The following is a 20,307-nucleotide window of genomic DNA, read 5'->3' as shown; positions in this document are numbered from 1 at the left end:
TTCTTGTGTGGGTGTGTGTGCTTGCGCAGGCACATTTCCCTGTGAAAAAATAAAATTCTCTACCGTAGGAGTTTTAGGCAGCAGAGAACGATGTGGTTTGACCTGTAATTAAAGGCACGAGGGTCACCGCAAGTTAAAACTGATACACAAAAGAACAAAAATGACTGACCTGAATCTCCATATAACTGGGTAATGAGATACTGTGGAATATACTGAGTAGTTGTATCACCAGATCCAGTAATTGGTGAGTATAGGCGATGCGGTGAAGAAGGGATCATGGTTGGAAGAGGAATGAAGCCAGGCAAGGGAGGGGGAGGAGGCTGCTGTAATACTGCCTGATTCCCAGGAGGAAATTCTGATGTTTGGGGAAGAACTACAACCCGTTGGACACCATTGTCTTCAATAACCTATGTACCAAGAGAACACACACTTTTCAAGGACAGAAGTGGAACCTGAAAATTAAATAACTCAACTTCTGCAGGACAAGTTTTGCTGAAATGTGTCTGTGGCCATTTTCACACTACTAACCTGCTTCCGTAATGTTGCGAAATGTCGCACAAAAAATGCAGAAGATAGCGTCTTCTCGCGAGAGTTTTGTGCGACATCACGCAAAACTCTCGCGAGAAGACGCTATCTTCCGCATTTTTTGTGCAACGTTTTGCAACGTTACAGAAGAAGGTTAGTAGTGTGAAAATGGCCTGTCTTAGAACCCTTTAAAATAAAATTGGAGTCTGCGGTGCAGACTAACATAAAGAGACAACAAAGCCAGACATGGGTTAAATCCACCACCACCATAGACTTCAGAACTGGAATCTACACTTCTAACAATAAGAAATTGTAACAGAGAGGATAATTCTCATATTTGTAATATGAACTGTGTTAAGAATATCTTGTAGGTATTTGTATCCCTCTTAGCATTACATACATCAACTTTGTTGATTAGTGAAAAATAACAATGACAGGCGTCTATATTTAATTATTTCAGTCTCTTTCTCATCCTTTCCCAATGACTCGGCAATGGAAACAATTTAAAACACAAGTACATTCCCAATAACTTATTCAAAACCCCATTACACTTTAACCCCCCAAATTAAAAGCCAGCCCAAACGGATGCAAGCCTCACAGCATTTCCAATTCCAGATCATAGTTATGCCCAGGGCTTTTTTTCAGCTGGAACACAGTGGAATGGAGTTCCGGAACCTCTTGAAAATGGTCACATGGCTGGTGGCCCCGCCCCCTGATCTCCAGAAAGAGGGGAGTTTAGATTGCCCTCCGCGCTGCCAAGTGGCGCGGAGGGCAATCTAAACTCCCCTCTGTCTGGAGATCAGGGGGCGGGGCCACCAGCCATGTGACCATTTGCTCCGAGGACAACCCACTGAGTTCCACCACCTCTTTTCCCAGAAAAAAAGCCCTGGTTAGGCCCATTAGAAATAGATGTTGTGAGAGAAATTTGGCATTCCCAACCTGTTTTCCTTTCTCACCAACATGGGGTACTTGTAGGGACGTGTCAGTTGATGGGCGATAACTTCCTCCATGTGTCCACTCCCCCCCCCCATTTCAACTTTGTGTGTAAGCCAGTCTACAACAGTTTTTTAAATGCATGAAGCCAGAAAGAACCACAGAGAAAGGCCTACCTGTGGAGCATATCCAGGAGGCACAAAAATAGGAGGCACTGAACCATTATGTGACATCATCGGTACTTGTGCAGGACCTAAATGTGTTACAGAAAGATTTCAGAACCACATTATATAAGAGCCTATATGAGTTGAGATCTCTGAACTATATTCTTTCTTGGAAGATATGCACAAGTAAAACCAGTCGAATCATGAAAAGGGAATTTTTAGTGATATTTGTTCATTGACTGCAGAATAAGTAGTGACTTTCCAACTGAATTATTTCCTCTTACTGCAAAAATAAGCTGCATATTTTAAGAGACAGTATCAATACTGGTGCTTTGAAAAGTCTCACAAATTCACAGAATTACAAAGGTTGAAAAATCCTCAAAAGTGTTTTAGCCCAATCCACTGTAGTGACAGAATTTCTTACAACAATCTCAACAGTCTCCATGGAAATAGATTTCACAGCTTTTCTGGAAAACCAGTTCCATTGTCATAATATTCATTTTTCCTCAACTTATTAATAAACTTTATTTGCCTTTTTTTTCTCATCATCTTTTCTTTTGACAGACCACTTATTTCAAAGGCAGCATTTTAGATGTTCAAGAATGTGAACTCTATCAAGTCATCTTTTCTTCGCTTTTTAACACACATTCTTTTAAATTAAATCATAAAATGTCGTATGTTTCCAGCATAATTCAAAGTGCTGGGTCTTACCTTTAAGGATCTAAATAGTTTGGGGGCTGGGTACTTGAAATATCGCCTCCCCCCATGCTGTCCGGCCCACCAACATAGAGCCAAGCTACAAGTGATGTCTGACACAGGTTGGACACTTGTCAGCTTCCCTCAAGGTTTGATGGGAAATGTAGGCATCCTGGTCTTGCAGCTTGGCTCTCCATTTAATCGAAGTTTACAGAGTGGCAGTCTATGGGAGGGAGAACATGCGGTCAGGAGGGGAGTGCAGGCGTCGGGCTCTCGCTGGCCCCCCCTTCCCCTCCACTGTGTATGGGGGGGGGGTTCTGTAAACTTCAATTAAATGGACAGCCAAGCTGCAAGACCAGGATGCCTACATTTCCCATCAAAACTTGAGGTAAGATTACAAGTGTCCAACCTGTGTCAGGCGTCACTTGTAGCTTGGCCCTAAGATCCTCTTCCCCAACCCTGGTTTCTGTGCCCACACCGGCAGTGGTGAGACAGGTGATGATGACTAGAGATGGGGGCTTTTCAGTCTGGCACCTTGCCTTTGAATGCTGTCCTCCAGGAGGTACATCTGGCATATACTTGACTGTCCTTAAGGTGCATGGCAAGTTTTTTTTTTTTTTTACTCAGGCTTTTAACTAATGGGTTCTATCTTTTTTAGCTGATCTGTGGTCTACTTCCAGCTGGAGGGCTGTTTTATAACATGATTTTAATGTGCTGAACATTTTAACGCCCCTGGCTTGTTTTTTTTCAGAATTCCTCATCTTGTTCTTTTTATGATTTCAATGTATTGCTTATACTTTGTGAGCCAAAGTAAAAAGTCTCTGGAAAGATGACATACGAATTTTCTGAATAATTTTTTAAGATGCTATCAACTGCAGATTTCATTCAAAATAATCCAATACTTTCCCTTTAGAAGAGGGTCAAAAATCGTTATCATTAGTCTTGAAAATCAGTTCCAAGAATTTATAAATGACATACGTTTTCTTTAAAACTGTGTCTTCTGTTTCCCTACCTTAATTGCTTCCTCTTTTACATTTTCAACCTCCAGTCTAAAGTTTACTCATTTTGTTTTTGTTAATTATAGTCCATCTCTCTCAAAGGAACTCAAGGTGGATTACATAGAGCATCAGTCTATGGATGAAAGGCTGTGGCACACTAACCCCTGCACCCATACAGCAAGAAATCCAGGTTCTTGGTTAAAAGGTTTTATTCAAGAATCAAATCATTTCCATAGAAGGCCCATAGGATTACTCAGTAACAGTGTAAGCAACTAAGCAGCAGAAATAACTTGATAGGAATAAGGAACTGAGAAAAGCCCTTTCTTCGTAAGCACAAATCCTCCCCCCTTGAACAGAAAACATCCTTTTGAGCGCAAAAAGACTGGGAACATTGTACATGGTTTACATATCATCTAGACACTACGGAAGGCACCAGATTAAGCGGCAACATGAAATAGTCAATCACAAGTCAGTTACAAGGTCAAGGCACTGGGAGCTGTCGGGGAGGAGAGAGAGAGAAGAGATAAGACACCTGTGGCAACAAAGCACTTATGGTATGAATAATGTGATATTAGGGCACAGCATTAACAATGGTTCACTGCATAGAACAATGGCATGGATGTAGGGGTACAGACATGACATAGAGTCTCTCTACACGAGATGCCTTGGCATGTGTTTGTCGAGTGTAGGGAGATGTGGCTTCCCTTGTACGTTGGGCAAAACAAAGTTCCTTTTGCATCACCTACAACAATTGCACATGAGAACTGTTTCAGCCTTCCTGGCAGGTGGGGTGCATTGGAGTTACAGCAGTGGCTCCATGGAACACATAACTGTGCCTTACTCTGAGTCAGACCCTTGGTCAATCAAGGTCAGTAATCTACTCAGATTGGCAGCTGCTCTCCAGGGTCTCAGGCAGAAGTCACATCACCTACTGCCTGATCATTTTTAACTGGGGATGCCACAGATTGAATCTGGGACCTTCTGCATGCCAAACAGATGCTCTACCACTGAGTCATTAAGCAATGAAAGAACAACAGTGTTCTGACTTTATAGAGTCTGAAAATCTTGACATTTTTCCTATCAAGCTGAAATTTGCCCCATAGGATCTAACTAGCAAGGAGTATAATCTGGTCAGATTTCAAACAAACCCATTCTATAATTACAAAGATACAGCAATGAATTTTTTCTTAGGGGTCTGCAGAAGAGTACCCTCCCATTTGAGCGTGGCCCCATTTTTTGGATCTATTGATCTGCATGGAGGGACAAGTTCAAAGTTAGATATAAGATATATGAAAGCCCTAAATATTTTACATACTTATGGCAGAACTACTAAGAATTACATTAGACAGGAAGTGATCTCCCTTCCATTAGAGAGGAATTAACCTCATCTTTAAAACCATTCTCTATTTTTGGGGAGGGGAGGGAGGACTTGGTTTAGAAAATAGCAAGGATTGTGAGTTGCCCTTTGTGGAAGCTGCCAGACCCTACTAGGATTTACGCAGTTGCAATGAATCACTCTCTCTTTGTTATTCCCAGGAGGGAAGAGTGATCAGGATTTACTGCAGACCATTAGGTTACCTCTGCCTCTCTAGCTGAACACCCACATTTTGACATCACACAGGCAGTGATAAGCACCACTGACGCAAGCATTGCCAAGATCAAATCTAAAGGCCACTGCAGCTGAAACAATGGCGCTCTGTACTGACGTAGGAACCGACTCATCTGGCTCTCAATGCTGCAAGTCAATCATCCTTGAGGCCAAGAATAGTTGCTCTCAGCTTGCTTTTACATAACAGCAGAAACTCGGATATTTTATTTTCAGCTTTCGGTAACCACGGTTATTACCAGGGATTGCCAGAAATAACATCTATAGCATGCAAGCAGGCTCTTGTTAGCCTTTCCAAACATGATTTGTAATTTGACACAGTTGCCTCTAAATGACAGGCTTGCAAGTGGTACAGAGAGGAACCCACCTTCAATTACATTTCCTAATGTTATTATGTAAGGTTTCTGAATCATTCACTAACAGTGCAGTCCTATGCAGAGATATCCTAGTCTGAGCCCATTGAATTCAGCTCTGCATAGGAATACGTGGCCAGTTTAACTAATCTGTGCTGGGCGGGTACAGGTAAAATGAGCAACTCTAGTAAGAAACAGAACCAGCTGGAGAGATGTAAGCTTTAGAAGGCTTTGAATAAGTGAGGGAGGGGAAGTGTTCCTAGTGCTATCAGATTTAACAACTTTCATTTATCTTCCTATCTAAGTTCATTGCAGTAACCATACCAAAGTTAAACAGAGAGGGAGGCAGCTTTCGTTTACAGTGTTTTATGATGGAGAATGAGGAAGAAAAACTCATTATAATATTTGGCCCTGGATTTCATTTTAATGATAGTATTCTTTGGATGTATGAATGGAATTGGATCATCTAATTCATGAGAAACTCATTTAGCATAGCAAGATTTGAGCCCAGTAGCACCTTAAGGACCAACAAGGTTTCCAGTGTATAAGCCTTCTAGAGTCAAGCTCCCTCTGGGAGCTACTGCGCTTAGATCTTGCTCTTCTACGGCAGACCAACACAGCTACCCACCTAAAGCTATTTTCACTTAGCAAAGCATCCACCATTAACAGTCTCTCTAATACCTGCTTATAAGCCTGGATTTAAAAACCCCTGGAATTAAAACCTGTCTAAATTATGTTCATACTTCTCTCTTTGAAAGTTGTGGAGCAGGCTCTCTGCATTCTACTTTGGAACTACTGTTCCAGGCAGGAGAAGAATCACTGGAAAATTAAGGAGGAGGCATGGAAATAGCCTAAATCCTGTGACATTTCCGCTGGGAGAAAGCCACTAGATATCCCCTTCCTCCCTAAGAAATGTGGTGGATAAACCACAGCAAAGCTATGGCTGTAAGAAGATTTTAACACCTTTGTGACCAGGGCTGGCGAGAGCATACTCTGAGAGCTAAGCTACAAGTGACGCCTGACACAGGTTGGACACTTGTCAGCTTCCCTCAAGTTTTGATGGGAAATGTAGGCGTCCTGGTCTTGCAGCTGTAAAGGAGAGCCAAGCTGTAAAAGCAGGACGCCTACATTTCCCATCAAAACTTGAGGGAAGCTGACAAGTGTCCAACCTGTGTAAGGCGTCACTTGTAGCTTGGCTCTGAGGTGGAGAGACCCAGGATTCTGGCAGATCAACTGTCAACAAATTCCTCACCTACACTCGTCCTTATGCTGCCTCCTGTATACCCTTCCCTCATTCACCAACAGTTGGCAATCAGCATTCCCAGCTGCATGGGAATCTCAAGATATAGAACAGTATACCATTTTCCCCTCTAAATTGTGTTAGAAACACAGGTATCATGCAAACACCAAGCCACAACAATTAGATAAGGAAACTGGTGAATGTGATTATATCTTGATCACTCAACTGAGAATATTTATATAAAAGGAGGGTGTGACTTCATACACAAAGAGATTCTCCAATAGCAGCAGTCTGCCATATATAGTATGAGTGCTGAAGCTTCTGACACTGATTGACTGAGAGCAGAACCACAAGTGACAAAAGGCACAGATTGGACACTTGTCAGCTTCCCTCAAGTTTTGATGGGAAATGTAGGCAGCTTGGCAGAATGTTGGACAAGTGACAGTTGAAAAGTCCATTGGACAGCAGTCAGAGAGCCAAGCTTCAAGACTAGGATGCCTACATTTCCCATCAAAACTTGAGGGAAGCTGACAAGTGTCCAATCTGTGCCTTTTGTCACTTGTGGTTCTGCTCTGAGATGCTATATGAACATTCTAGGAGTTCGCACATTCTGTCTGAATGTTTACAATATGCTCTGTGTGAGGGAAGGACCACTGTCTGTTTGGCTGGAATCAACATCTCAGGAACTAGAAAAGATTTGTGAGCCATCTAGGAAAGAGGTCCTAGGAATAAGGTAAGCTGAGGGACAGAGATCTTGGATATACTTGTGGAAATGTATAGCAAAGAAAATATCAACATCCCAGACAGACTATACTTTCACTTCTAAAGACCTGAAGGTGCACACAAGTAACAGCTTGACCTTGACAAGTCTAATTTTAAACCAATTGGAGTCTGAAGAAAATGAGAATCTGAAGGAAATGGAAAGAATAGATGGTGGAGGAGGAGTGAGGGAAAAAGAGAAGAGATAGGGAATTGAGGCAAGACAGAGCTGGAATGTGAGAGCCAAGCTACAAGTGACGCCTGACACAGGTTGGACACTTGTCAGCTTACCTCAAGTTTTGATGGGAAATGTAGGCGTCCTGGTTTTACAGCTTGTCTCCATTACAGCTGCAAGACCAGGATGCCTGCATTTCCCATCAAAACTTGAGGGAAGCTGACAAGTGTCCAACCTGTGTAAGGCATCACTTGTAGCTTGGCTCTGAGAGAGGTGCCTCTGGAAATTTTTCACAGTAGTTAAGGACAGAAAAGGGGACATGCTGTCGGGGTCAGGACTGGTTGACAGACTGGTGAACACAGAGAATGACTAAACGAACAAAGGAGTCTATAAGCTAAACATCAGAGGCTAGTGAAAACAGAGAACAGAGACATGAAACTGAAGAAAGGAGTAGCCACAAAGAGAATAGGAATACAGCAAAATCTCACAAACTGTCTAGAAAGAGGAAGTTCTAAAAGGATCATTCTCTTCCTTCAATAACCTAGCAGATAGACCAAGGGCAAGCATTGCACAGGTGTTCTTGGCTTCTCAGTTACCAAACTCTTTTTATGTTTCATTCAGTTCTTCTTCCCCATGCCCTCTACAGACCCATCTGAAAAGGCAATATGGAAAATTATATTGAAATCCTCAGATACATCATTCCTGTGCTACTTTTAGGGAAAAGGGCAGCAGCTGTTGGCAAATATTCCTGTTCCTCCCCAAAGTACCATCTGCCCAATTTAGAAACTATTGTTTTAAGGCAGATCAAGAGCAAGGCTTTCTGTTTCCCCCCTCTGAAGCTACCCAAAATTAAAATTCATTTTAAAGCTCTGTAAGTATTTGACTCATTCTAATTTGCATATTTTCCTCATTTGATTATGAATGCAGGCATTTCCTTTCGGAATAAATCTATACGTATCATAGCCGTTCTTATGTCAAGAAATATTTAATAGCACAGCAACTTGGGACTGTTAGAAAAAAAATGTGTGCAGGAAGCGTCATCTTACTCATTGCTCTACAGAGAATTCGTGAATGGATGATCGGTACCATTCATTTCTACAAAGGGATCTCATTCATTCTGAACCTGGCTTCTGAATCACTCTAATGCATGAAATTACTCATCTTTGACATAATAAACCTTCCCAAACAGAAGTACCATCTAAGAAAAAAAAACGCCACGTAAGAATATTTTTTTCTGCTGCTTTTATCTCAGTTTGACATAACGACAAATAAGCCGTTGAGAACCTTCTGGTAGCTGAAGGGCAGAAGCAAGGAGAACAAGAGAGACTTACTTCACTTCTGCGAAGATATCCTGTGCTTGGTACAGTTAGAGTTGGGTTGGTGATCACTAATTGCCCCTGTTCCTTTCCAAATATTCTAAATAATAAGGGATAGAATTTGAAATCTCACGATTAAAATAAAAGAATTGGTGTTTGTGGCAGTGAAACCTCCGTACCTGATTGGCTCAGCTGCTGTAATGCTATGGGCTATGGTGCACAAGGAACAACGCTGTGAACAACAAATGTTCGCATTTCATTTTGGAATGAAAATCTCACACAGGCCCTACAGAAAAAGGAGTTTTGTTGTAGGGCTTAGTGATAGGAAACTGACCAGGAGGAGGCCTCAGAAAGTAGTGAATCCAAGGAGTTCAAAATTTGGCTGAAGGAGATTGAGAGAGCTGGGGAGTGCTGTCAGAGGCACAAACGGCCCTGGAAAAAGGCCCTGCTTCCCATCCTGATACCCGCCCCCCCCAAAAAAAAAGAAAGAGAGGAAGAAAGAGCCAGCTAGAAAAAATGAGGTTCCACAGCAATCTCCTTGCCTGTCCAGACAATCCCACTCTACCTCGATTCAGCTGGATGCTGCCTTCCTTGCATAGGATTGCCAACTCTGGCTTGGAAAATTCCTGGAGATTTGGAGGTGGTATCTGGGGAAGCAGGGCCGGATCGATGGGGGGCAGGGGGGTAGTCTGCCCCCAGCACCACCAAAGACTGGGTGCAGCTGCCAGTCGCCAGGAGCGTGCTGGCGACAGCGCAGGCAGCTGAGCAGAGGGGGAGAGGCCGCCCACGGCATTCGCCTGTCCTGCAGGACAGGGAGCGTGCAGCAAGCTGGCTGCCCCCTCAGCAGGGCAGGCGAATGGCAGGGGTGGCCTCCGGCTCCATGGTGCACCATGCGCCGGGGCAGCTGGCTTGCTGTGCTGGTGGCATGCTCTGCCCCTGCATGATGATGTCATAGAAATGACATCATCACACAGCGCCAGGAGCATGCGCGTGCGGGGGACCAGACTTGGGTTGCCCTGGGCGCCGGCAACCCTAGATCCGGCCCTGTGGGGAAGACATAGTTTAGGGGAGGAGAGAGGGAGCTCACTAGGGATATGATGCTATGGAGTCCGCCCTCCAAAGCTTCCATGTCCTCTAGGGGATCTGATATCTTTATCTGAGGAGCAGTTGTAGTTCCAGAACTCCACCTGGAGGTTGGCAACCCTATTCTTGCACCATGCACCGCTTGACAGGGCCAAGTGCCCCCCCCTCTCATAACTGGGCTGGCCCAGCCCAGGTGAAGGAGGTAGGCCATCAGTCCAGCAGGAAAAGTCACAGTGGCCATAATGGCCAACCAGGCCCCTGAGTCCTATCCATGAATCTGAGGGAAGGGTGGGGATTTGCGAGGCGTGGGGCTCCTCAGCAGAAGCCTCTGGGAGTGCAGGTCAGAGAGCCCAGAGGATGTGAAGGTTGCCAGGTCCAGAACATGAAAACATAACATCCAAATCACAGGATATCATTGTCCCACTATATACTGCATTGGTCAGGCCTCACCTAGAGTACCGAGTGCAGTTCTGGAGGCCTCACTTCAAAAAGGATGTGGGCAAATTGGAATGGGTGCAGAGGAGAGCAACCAGGATGATCAGGGGCCTGAAGGCCAAGCCCTATGAGGAAAGACTGAGGGACTTGGAAATGTTCAGTTTGGAGAAGAAGAGATTGAGGGGAGACATGATTAATAACAACACTTGATTTATATACCACCCTTCAGGACAACTTAATGCCCGCTCAGAGTGATTTACAATGTATGTTGCTATTAGCCCCACAACAATCTCCCTGTGAGGTGGGTGGGGCTGAGAGAGCTCTGGAAGAGCTGTGATTGACCCAAGATCACCAAGCTGGCTTCAAGCGGAAGAGTGGGGAATCAAACCCGGTTCTCCAGATTACAGTCCTGCTGCTCTTAACCACCATATCAGACTGGCTCTTGGAAGAGAGCAGTAGAGGATAAACAATGGGTTTAAACTACAAGAGGAAAGTTACTGGCTGGATGTTAATCCAGCAGTGAAACTGGATGTCTAGGGATGTGGTGGGTTCCCCCTCACTGGCCGTCTTCATGGAGCAGCTGGACAAATACTTGTTGGAATGCTTTAGGCTGTTCCTCAGTTGGGCAGGGGGTTGGACTAGATGGTCTGTAAGACCCCTTCCAGCTCCATGATTCTATGACTCGCAAGCAGTGATGGTAAAAAATGTAGTGGGTGCTGAATTTGAACCAGTCCACCAATTCTTTAGCGGCAGCCTTCCAGGCAGTGGCTTGGATCAAACAATCCTGTGTATTTCAGACTAAACTTTGCTCAACTATTGATCAAGCAATGGTAGCAGCTTGATCAATACTCCAGATATTATTGTTACCTGAGAAGACTTTACTTGGCAGCTGGTACATATGTTACACAGGGCTATCCTAAGAGCCAAGCTACAAGCAACGCCTGGCACAGGTTGGACACTTGTCAGCTTCCCTCAAGTTTTGATGGGAAATGTAGGCATCCTGGTCTTGCAGCTTGGCTCTCCATTTAATTTAAGCTTACAGAGCAGCAGTCTATGGGAGGGAGAACATGTGGACGGGAGGGGATTGCAGGTATTGGGCTCTCGTCGGGCGCCCCCTTTCCCTCTGCTGGGTGTGTGTGTGTGGGTTTCTGTAAACTTCAATTAAATGGAGAGCCAAGCTGTAAGACCAGGATGCCTACATTTCCCATCAAAACTTGAGGGAAGCTGACAAGTGTCCAACCTGTGTCAGGCATCACTTGTAGCTTGGCTCTAAGTGCACAAGCAACCCGCGTGATGGTTTGCGAGAGCAATATGGCCAAAGGTCTCCAGCTGTGTGAGCTGCACACTGTTAGAAACTGTGCCCCAGAAGCCTTTGTGGCTTTACAAGGAATTCTTGGGCACCTCTCTTGGATTGTACACTCTAGACAACTGGGCCAGCTCTGCCAAAACGTGTGGATTTTCAAAACAGGCAATGTTCTGTTTTCAATTAGAGTAAGTTGTTTAAACCACAGTGTTGCAAATATAATTCTAGCTTGCTTTGGAATGAATTTTGAGAGTAGAAAACAATTGAGAGAACATTATGTTGCAACAGAAACCTGATACGGATTTATCACATTTATTTCTTTCCTGTCCTTTGCTGTAAGGAGATCTGGGCAGTATAGATGGGGGTAGGGGTAGGCTGAGAAAAATCACTTGCCCATGGCCATTCAACAAACAACATGGCAGATCAGGGATGTAAACCCAGGTTCCCTTGGCCAATGTACAGTACTTTCCGTGCTATACCAAGCACCTTTACACCCTTCAAAGTATGAAGATACCTTGACCTGGATAGCCCACGTGAGCCTGATTTCATCAGATCTCAGAAACTAAGCAGAGTCGGCCTTGGTTAGTAATTGGATGGGAGACCTCCAATGAAGACCCGAGTTGCAGAGGCAGGCAAAGGCAAACCACCTCTGTTAGTCTTTTGCCATGAAAACCCCACCAGGGGTCGCCATAAGTCAACTTTGACTTGAGGGCACTCTTCACCACCACCAAGTATGAAAATAGTTTCAGGTAGGTAGCTGCATTGGTCTGCAGTAGAAGAGCAAGATTAGATTCTGGTAGAACCTTAAAGACAGACAAGATTTCCAGGGTGTAAGCTTTCAAGAGCCTTTTATCAGATGAAGGGAGCTTGGCTCTCAAAAGCTTATGCCCTGGGATCTTGGGGGCGTTTTTTAGGTGCTACTGGACTCAGTCGTTCCCCTTAGAAGCATATTGACTTCAATGGACTTAGAAAGGTGTAACTCTGCTTAGCAATTGTTCTGTTTATCTATGACCTCACCCCGCTGCTTCAGTAAAGATCTACGGACAGATTTAAGAAACAGCTGCTGCTGCAACTTTCCTTTTTTTCTCTACTGGAACCAACACCGTCTCGCTAATGGGAGGATAGGTGGGAGGGCCAGTCTCCTTTTCCCACAGTCGGGGACAGAGAGTGGTGCTTGGGAAGCAGATGTCATCACGCCAGTCCTAGGTGTGTGCAGCATCCCACAGGAGTCTATCCTCTCCCAGATGCTTTTTAACACCTGTATGTGCCCCCTTGCCCAGGTGATCGGTAGCGTTGGGTTCGGTTGTCATCAATATGCCTATGACACCCAGTTATATCTGTTGATGGACGGCCGACCGGATGTTGCGCCAAATACCTTGGCTAGGGGTCTGGATGCCGTGATTTGGTTGAAGCAGAGCTGCTTGAAAGACAGAGGTCCTGAATTTGGGCCATGGGACGATGAGTAGGGGGATCCGATTCCCAACGCTGGATGGAGTGAATTGATGACTATGTTGACTGTGAAGAGTCTGGGCGTGACCATTATTGGCGATACCCGCGAGGGCAACTAAGGAAGAGGTAAAAAGCGCCATTTTGGAAGTCCATCGGGCTTCTTCAAAATATGCAATGAAGTGGCAGCTGCCTCGCGAGATTTTTATTGAGTTTTCATCTAGGAGGGTCCGGGACACTATCCTATTTAACTCATATAATGCGGACTTGGACTTTCTGGGAAACAAAGTCAAGATACTGAAGGACGTTCCATTTCTAGTTCGGAAAAGAAGATTTAAGTATAAAAAGCTCGCAGCTCTCCTGAGGGAGCGTGGGATAAAGTATAAATGGCTATTTCCGGAAGGGATTTGGTTTAATTATAAAGATCAAGCTTACAAGATAAATTCAGAAGATCAGCTAAGGGATTTTGTGGACAAAAATCAAGAATTTGGGCAAGACACCAAGCAAAACGAAGAAGATCTGAAGCCTGAAGGGAGGGGGAAGGCAACGAGCGCAGCGGCTGTAGCTGCTCAGAGAGAATTGCGTCCGAGGCCTAGGGGTGGGGAAGAAGATTTAATTTGGGCTGTAATCTGTATTTTGTAAGGTCAACCACTCCATCTTATGAAGGTTTAAATTTTTAATTATGGCAGTATGAAGGGAAAGCATTGTAGTGTAGTGTTTATTGTTTGTATGTTACCTCCCCCCCTTTTCCCAGCCTTCCTTCCCTTTTTCTTTCTTCTTCCCTTTTTCCCCCTCCTTTGTACTTTTGTAGTTTTTTTTCTGTAGGTTTCTGTCTTAGATATTAAAAAATAAAAAAATTAAAAAAAAAGAGTCTGGGCGTGACCTTGGATGCCTTGCTTTCTATGGAGGCCCAGGTCTCAGCAGTTGCCAGGTCTGCATTTTTTTCATCTTTGGCAGGTCAGGTAGCTTTCCCTCTATCTCTCCTCTCATGATTTAGCCATGGTGATCCATGTAATGGTCACTTCCAGGTTGGGCTACTGTAACTTGCTCTATGCAGAGCTGCCCTTGGGCCTGATCTGTAAATTGCAACTGGTCCAGAATGTGGCAGCACAGGGACACCATTCAGGACACACATCCATATGGCCCTATGCCAGCTGCACTGGCTCCTGGTTGGATTCCAGATCAGATTCAAGGTTTTGGTTTGGACATTTACAGCCCTGAATGGACTGGGATCAACATACCTGTGGGACTGCCTCTCCCAATAAGTCCTCCGGAGAGCCTTATGCTCAGCTGACAAGCAGCTATGAGCGGCCCCCAGTTTGAGGGACATCCGTCTGGCCTCGAACAGAGCCAGGGCTTTTTTGGCCCTGGCGTGGGCCTGGTAGAACTCTCTCCCAATGGAGACCCGGGTCCTGTAGGATCTCTACAGTTCCACAGGGCCTGTAAAAGAATATGTTCCACCAGTCCTATGGTTGAGGCTCGACGATGTCCCCTCTGACTGTTTGTGCCCCCGCCGTGCTGCCCTACCACCCTGAGAGTGATTGTTCCATCTTTTCACTATCTGCACTTTATGGCCTTAGTTCAGCCTCACAATATTCAATATGTGAATATTGATGCCTGTATTTGTAGATTGGTTTTACATGTTTTACTGTATATTTTAAATTCTGTATTCAAACATTGTTGTGAGCCACCCTGAGCCTGCATGTGGGGAGGGCAGGATATAAATGTAATAAACTAAACTAAAAACTAACTATCCCATCCTTCCCAAATTCTCCCACTGGGGAGAAGGGCAGGGTATAAATTAGGGTTACCAGGTCCCTAAGAGGCCAAACTGAGGGATTGGGGGCTATGGGGAGAGTCATATAGGGGAAACACTTGCCTCCAGAGCACCCTGTGTCCAACAGAAATGATGTCATTCTTGGTGTGATGTGGAAGAAATGGGTCATGCCAGGGGCCAATTGAGTAAACATTGGCCTCAAACACTAAATTGGGGGCTGATTTTTACTCAAGTGGCCTCTGGCCCAACCCATTACTTCCGTGTTGCATCAAGGATGATGTTGGCCGATTCCGCACAGCTTACCTGAAGCTGGGATGTTGCGGAACATGCCGGCAAAAATGCGGAAGATCGCGTTTTCTTGCGCGAGTTTTGTGAGACATCGTGCGAAACTCGCGCGAGAAAACGCAACCTTTCGCGTTTTTTGCCGACATGTTCCACAACGTCCCGCAACGTTCCGGCTTCAGGTAAGCCATGCGGAATCGGCCGTTGTTTCTGGTGCAACACAGGACACATGGGAGCCCTCTAGAGAGTGCGGGAGCGTGCTTTGCCCCCTTCGTTCCCACCCCTAGCCAGGTTAGTGGTGGCAGAGGGGGGGCAGATGCTGGGGAACTGCAAGCCTAGTATAAATAAAGTAAGTAAATAAATAAATGTGTTGAACTGAACATACCCACTTATGTTCATTTTATGTGGTCGTGCTCCTTCTGCAATAAACAGGGACACTGTTCTCTCTGCTAGCAGCTTTCTAACAGAAGCTTCGAGTCCATCCGTGTGGTTTGTGCTTTATCAAGAACTACAATTTTACAGGCCTCTTTTCCAGCAACAACATTGCTTACTTATGCACTCAAATTACCCTGATTTATGAAAAGAGGAGAAAAAAATAAATATTCAAGTTTATCTCTGAGATAAACGACTGTACCTGTAATGCACTGAAACCGTCCATCTTCTCTTCTTATTGTAAATGCTTCTCCTGGATTAACTTGGACCAGAATAACCTTAAAAAATGTTTAAATGTTTACCATTAGTCATCATATATTCCACATGAAATGTTTTTTCCTAGTTAACAAACAGGATCTCGTTCTCTCTCTGAGGTGTAAGAGCAATGGGAGTCAGGTACCAAAACGTTCAAGCTTTGCAAACCATTGGAATTTGTTCTTGTTTGCCCTTGGATCAAATTATAGCTCTATGTTAACTTTATAGCTGCGTTGTAAGCCCCTGAAAGTTTGCAATGGAAAGACTATTTCATCAATGAAAATATTTTCAGGTCCCCCCTGCCCACTTCTTCCCCCACACAGGTCCTCCCAATTGCCAGCTCCTTTCAAGGGCTATAAATCAAGCCCTCTTCAAAGTCTTTCAGTGTTATCCTATGCAAAGTAACTCCAGTCTAAGCTGGTTGAAATAAATGGGCTTAGACTGGTGCAGGGGTCATTTCGTAGAAAAAGAGCTGGAGGAACTCATTAGCATAACTCATTAGCATGTGCCACGCCCCTTGCCATCACCGGAAGTGTGTCGTTAGCATAACTGATTTGCATATGCCACACCCCATGACATCACCTATCCTGGCTGCTTTGGACTCAATCCTGGCCATTCAGGGCCGAAAAGGGGCCCAAAATGGTCAGGATTGGGCCGCTGCTGAACAGGAGAATGATCCACCACCTGTAAGAGGCCTGATCCGGGCCATTTCAGCCCCAATTCAGGACGAAACGGGCCCAAAGTGGCCGAGAGTCAGGTGGGCAGGGCCACCTGACATGTGACCTCTTTGGGGAATTGCTGGAACTGTGTTCCTGTGCTCCTGTGCTCCTGTGTTCCTCATTCCCCTCGAAATGAGCCCTGGACTGGTGTAATTCTGCACAAGATTGCAGTTCAAAAGTAGAACATGGTTCTACTTTTGAACTTGGACTTGTATCTCACTTGTGGCTAAAAGTCAGATTTCTCCCAAAGACCTAACAAAACAAAAACACACTTGACTTGCAAAGTAGGGACTTTCCTGTAGGTCAGCAACTTGGTGCAGTTTGTTTCTGAATTTGTATAATTTACTTCTTCCTGAAACATATAAAGGAAGATATTAAAACTGGCATCTCCTTGCCCTGCTATAATCTTATCAAAATTCTACCCCTTCCACTATATTTTATAATCTTATCAAAATGCTACCCCTTCTACTAGTGTTGCCAACTCCAGGTTGGGAAATTCCTGGAGATTTGGGGGTGGAGCCTAGGGAGGGCAGGGCTTGGAGAGGGAAGGGACCTCAGTAAAGTATAATGCCGTAGAGTCCACCTTCCAAAGCAGCCATTTTCTCCAGGGGAACAGATCTGTGTAGTCTGGCAATCAGTGATAATTCCAGGAGATCTCCGGGTCCTACCTAGAGATTGGGAATTCTACCTTCCACATGCCACATGAGATGTATGAGAAAATCAACACTGCAAAAAAGCCAGATCTGGCCTACTTGGTTTTGTTCTAAGAGGTAATTTCATTCAGATTAAGTCAGGGCTTTTTTTCTGGGAAAAGAGGTGGTGGAACTCAGTGGGTTGCCCTCGGAGAAAATGGTCGCATGGCTGGTGGCCCCGCCCCCTGATCTCCAGACAGAGGGGGCTTGAGATTGCCCTCTGCACCGCGCGGAGGGCAATCTAAACTCCCCTCTGTCTGGAGATCAGGGGGCGGGGCCACCAGCCATGTGACCATTTTCAAGAGGTGCCGGAACTCTGTTCCACCGCGTTCTCACTGAAAAAAAGACCTGGATTAAGTACCCTACAAGGTAATGATTTACATGGTGTAATTTGCCTTGAGTCTCAGTGCAAAAAAAGGATTATAAATAACATAAATAAATAAATATTTAAAAATGTGCAGGGCATGATCAGCTTGGATTAGTTACATTCTGAATGGGCATTTCTACTGGGCCATTATCCTAGCATGATCTCCCCTTTTATGCAAATCTAAACACCTTCTAAGCTCTTTGGACTTTGCTCAGGACTGCAGCACTAGCATACATTGCAGTCATCCATTACAGAAGCCTTCCTGCCTCGCTATAACAAAGTAGCCACATCTTTTTGCCCAAGTGTGAGGTCATCTCCCTACTCATCTGTTTGAGGTGGGTCAGTGTAAGCCTCCAAGCTCCCCCTGAGCATAGGAAACATAGCATAGGGCACACACACACCCAACTTGGACAGACTTGGTGTAATGGTTAGAATGGTGGACTCTGACTAAGGAGACTCAGATTCAAGTCCAGGGCTGGCATCAGCATACACCGATGTGGAGCAGGGTTTCTGGAAGGGCCCACTGCTGGCGACGCCACTTGCACGCTCGCATACTCCACCACCCATGTTCCCTGCTGCATGCAATGCCCAGTGTCACTGGGGAAAGGGCTGCAGGCAGTGTAAGCATGGGTGGTGGGAAGGCTCATGGGAAGCACGTGGGTGGGGAGGAGGGAAGGGCAGCACATGAATGGGGCCTGGTGGTGGACAGAGGTTTTCCTCCAGGAGCTTGGGGAGGGTGTGAGCGGGAGGCAGGAAATCCAGGGCAGCTTTTTGTAAGAGAGAAAGAGAATTCACAATGTGATTCTCTGCCGAAGAGAAGAGTAGTGGTGGTGGGGATTCTTTCTCCCCCTCTCTCTCTTGCAAAAAGACACCCTGGGTTTCCTGCCTCCTGTTACATCCATCCCCACTCCCTGAGCACCTGGAGGAAAACCCAAGCCGAGGCTTTTTGCAAGAGACAGAGAGAGAATCCCTCCAATCACGGTTCCCTTGGCAGAGAGTCACATCGAGCGGCTGTTCTTTGTAAGACTACACTACCCAGGGAACCTTGCACAACCCGACCCATGAAGAACACGTGTCGGGCGCCTCATGTAGTTTGGCTCCGGGTCTTTCACATTACCTCCAGGTGACAATATTTTAGTTCAGAGCATGAATGCTTGTATGCTTTATGCTGAAGTTTTTTAAAAAACAGTATTTAGGTAGAGGTAACTAGCCCTTGGAAGCTGTGCAATGTCAGCTCTGACTGGAACTTGGATGGGGGACCACCAACGAAGTCCAGAGTCACTATGCAGAGGCAGGCATTGGCAAACCACCTCTGAATGTCTCTTGCCTTGTAAATCCTACAGGGTCGCCATATGTCGGCTGTGACTTGACGGCACTTTCCACCAAAAATTAAATGATTGGTGTTGGAATGGCATGGTGTAGCCCAATCTCATCAGATCTTGGAAGCTAGGCAAGGTGAGCATTTGGAGGGGAGACCACCAAGGGAAGACTGGGGTTGCTCTACAGAGGAAGGTAGTGGCAAAGCAACCCTGCTGCTCACTTGCCTTGAAAGCCCCCTGCTGCAGTCTCTGTAAGTCAGCTGTGACTTGACAGCACACACATACATACTTGTTCACAAAGAAAGCAACCAACTGCATTCTAAATCAGTTGAACAGGGAGGGGGAACGCACTTTTCAGAAGGGAACTGTCGGTTTGTACTTAAACGCCAACTCCTTGGAAGAAAACATCTCCGATTCCAAGAGCAGGGATTCAGAGATGGAATACTGCAATTTCGCACTTAACATCATATGGCTGTGTGACTCATGGACCAAGCGTGCTCTCTCAGTTCTCCCTAGAAGATGGAAAGGCTGCACAATGATCAGCCCAGGAACAGCAACCTCATTCTATCTGTTTTCCATGGCAGGGGGTATCTGGAAAGAGCTGATTGTTTCGTGATTACAGCGGTGTAAGAGCAATGTGAGTCAGGTACCAAAACGTTCAAGCTTTGCAAACCTTCTGAATTTGTTTTTGTTTGCCCTTGGATCAAATTATAGCTTTATGTTAACTTTATAGCTGAGTTGTAAGCCCCCTAAAGTTCACAATGGAGAGGCTGTTTCATCAATGAAAATATTTGTAGGTTCCCCCCCCCCTTCTTCCCCCACATGTAGTCGGGGCACAGCAAAGCGGATATTAAATTCTACCATTGAAATTTATGATACAGTGCTAATGACCCAACGTTTAATCGATTAGTATCAAAACTTACTGCATTTAATGTTGGACGGTATGAGGCATATCTAGTGAAAACAAGGGTAATAAGGAAAGACAGAACAACTTCTAATGACAACAAATTATGCTTTGGGTAAAAAGCAGGGTATTGTTTATGAAGCAAAATGATCAAATTTAGAGGTTTGGAGCTCTGAATCCATATTTTAGTGCTAAGATTCTGTACAAGAAAAAATATCATCCTCTCCTGGGTTATTTTACAGCATCCATACAGACTGCTACTTTGATATTTATCTAAGCATACAACTCCATTTCTTTTTACTACAGTTAAGGAGCAAAAAGGAACAGTAGCCGATAAATTCGCAAATGGAAAAACAAGATGCTTTAGCAAGACAAAATTCAGCATCATTAGAGAACAGTTTTGTTGAAAAATGTTGCAAGTGTAATTGGGGCCTAACTATTCATAAGAAGCATTCTGGACAAAATATGCCAGCTCAAATTAATTTTAAGATTAATTTCCAGAGCTACTGCTAAGGGGGCTGACAGCTT

At 45.0% G+C, this 20,307-nt stretch overlaps 1 protein-coding gene across 1 annotated transcript in view; it reads right to left on the bottom strand.

Annotated features, from left to right (window-relative positions):
- FNDC3A (fibronectin type III domain containing 3A) overlaps positions 1-1,706 on the bottom strand; it is a 74,944-nt gene extending 73,238 nt beyond the window's left edge. Inside the window, exons 1-2 of the mRNA XM_054998019.1 lie at positions 1,635-1,706; positions 170-407 (exon numbers count right to left, since the gene is read on the bottom strand). Coding sequence (XP_054853994.1) covers positions 170-407; positions 1,635-1,694 — 298 coding nt within the window. The 5' untranslated portion in view covers positions 1,695-1,706. The remainder of the gene's footprint in view (positions 1-169; positions 408-1,634) is intronic.
- Positions 1,707-20,307: the final 18,601 nt, after the last annotated feature.

This window comes from Eublepharis macularius, chromosome 1 (genome assembly GCF_028583425.1).
Source record: "Eublepharis macularius isolate TG4126 chromosome 1, MPM_Emac_v1.0, whole genome shotgun sequence".
NCBI lineage: Eukaryota > Metazoa > Chordata > Lepidosauria > Squamata > Eublepharidae > Eublepharis > Eublepharis macularius.
Note: the sequence above shows the minus strand (reverse complement) of the source record. Positions and strands in the feature narration are given on the sequence as shown.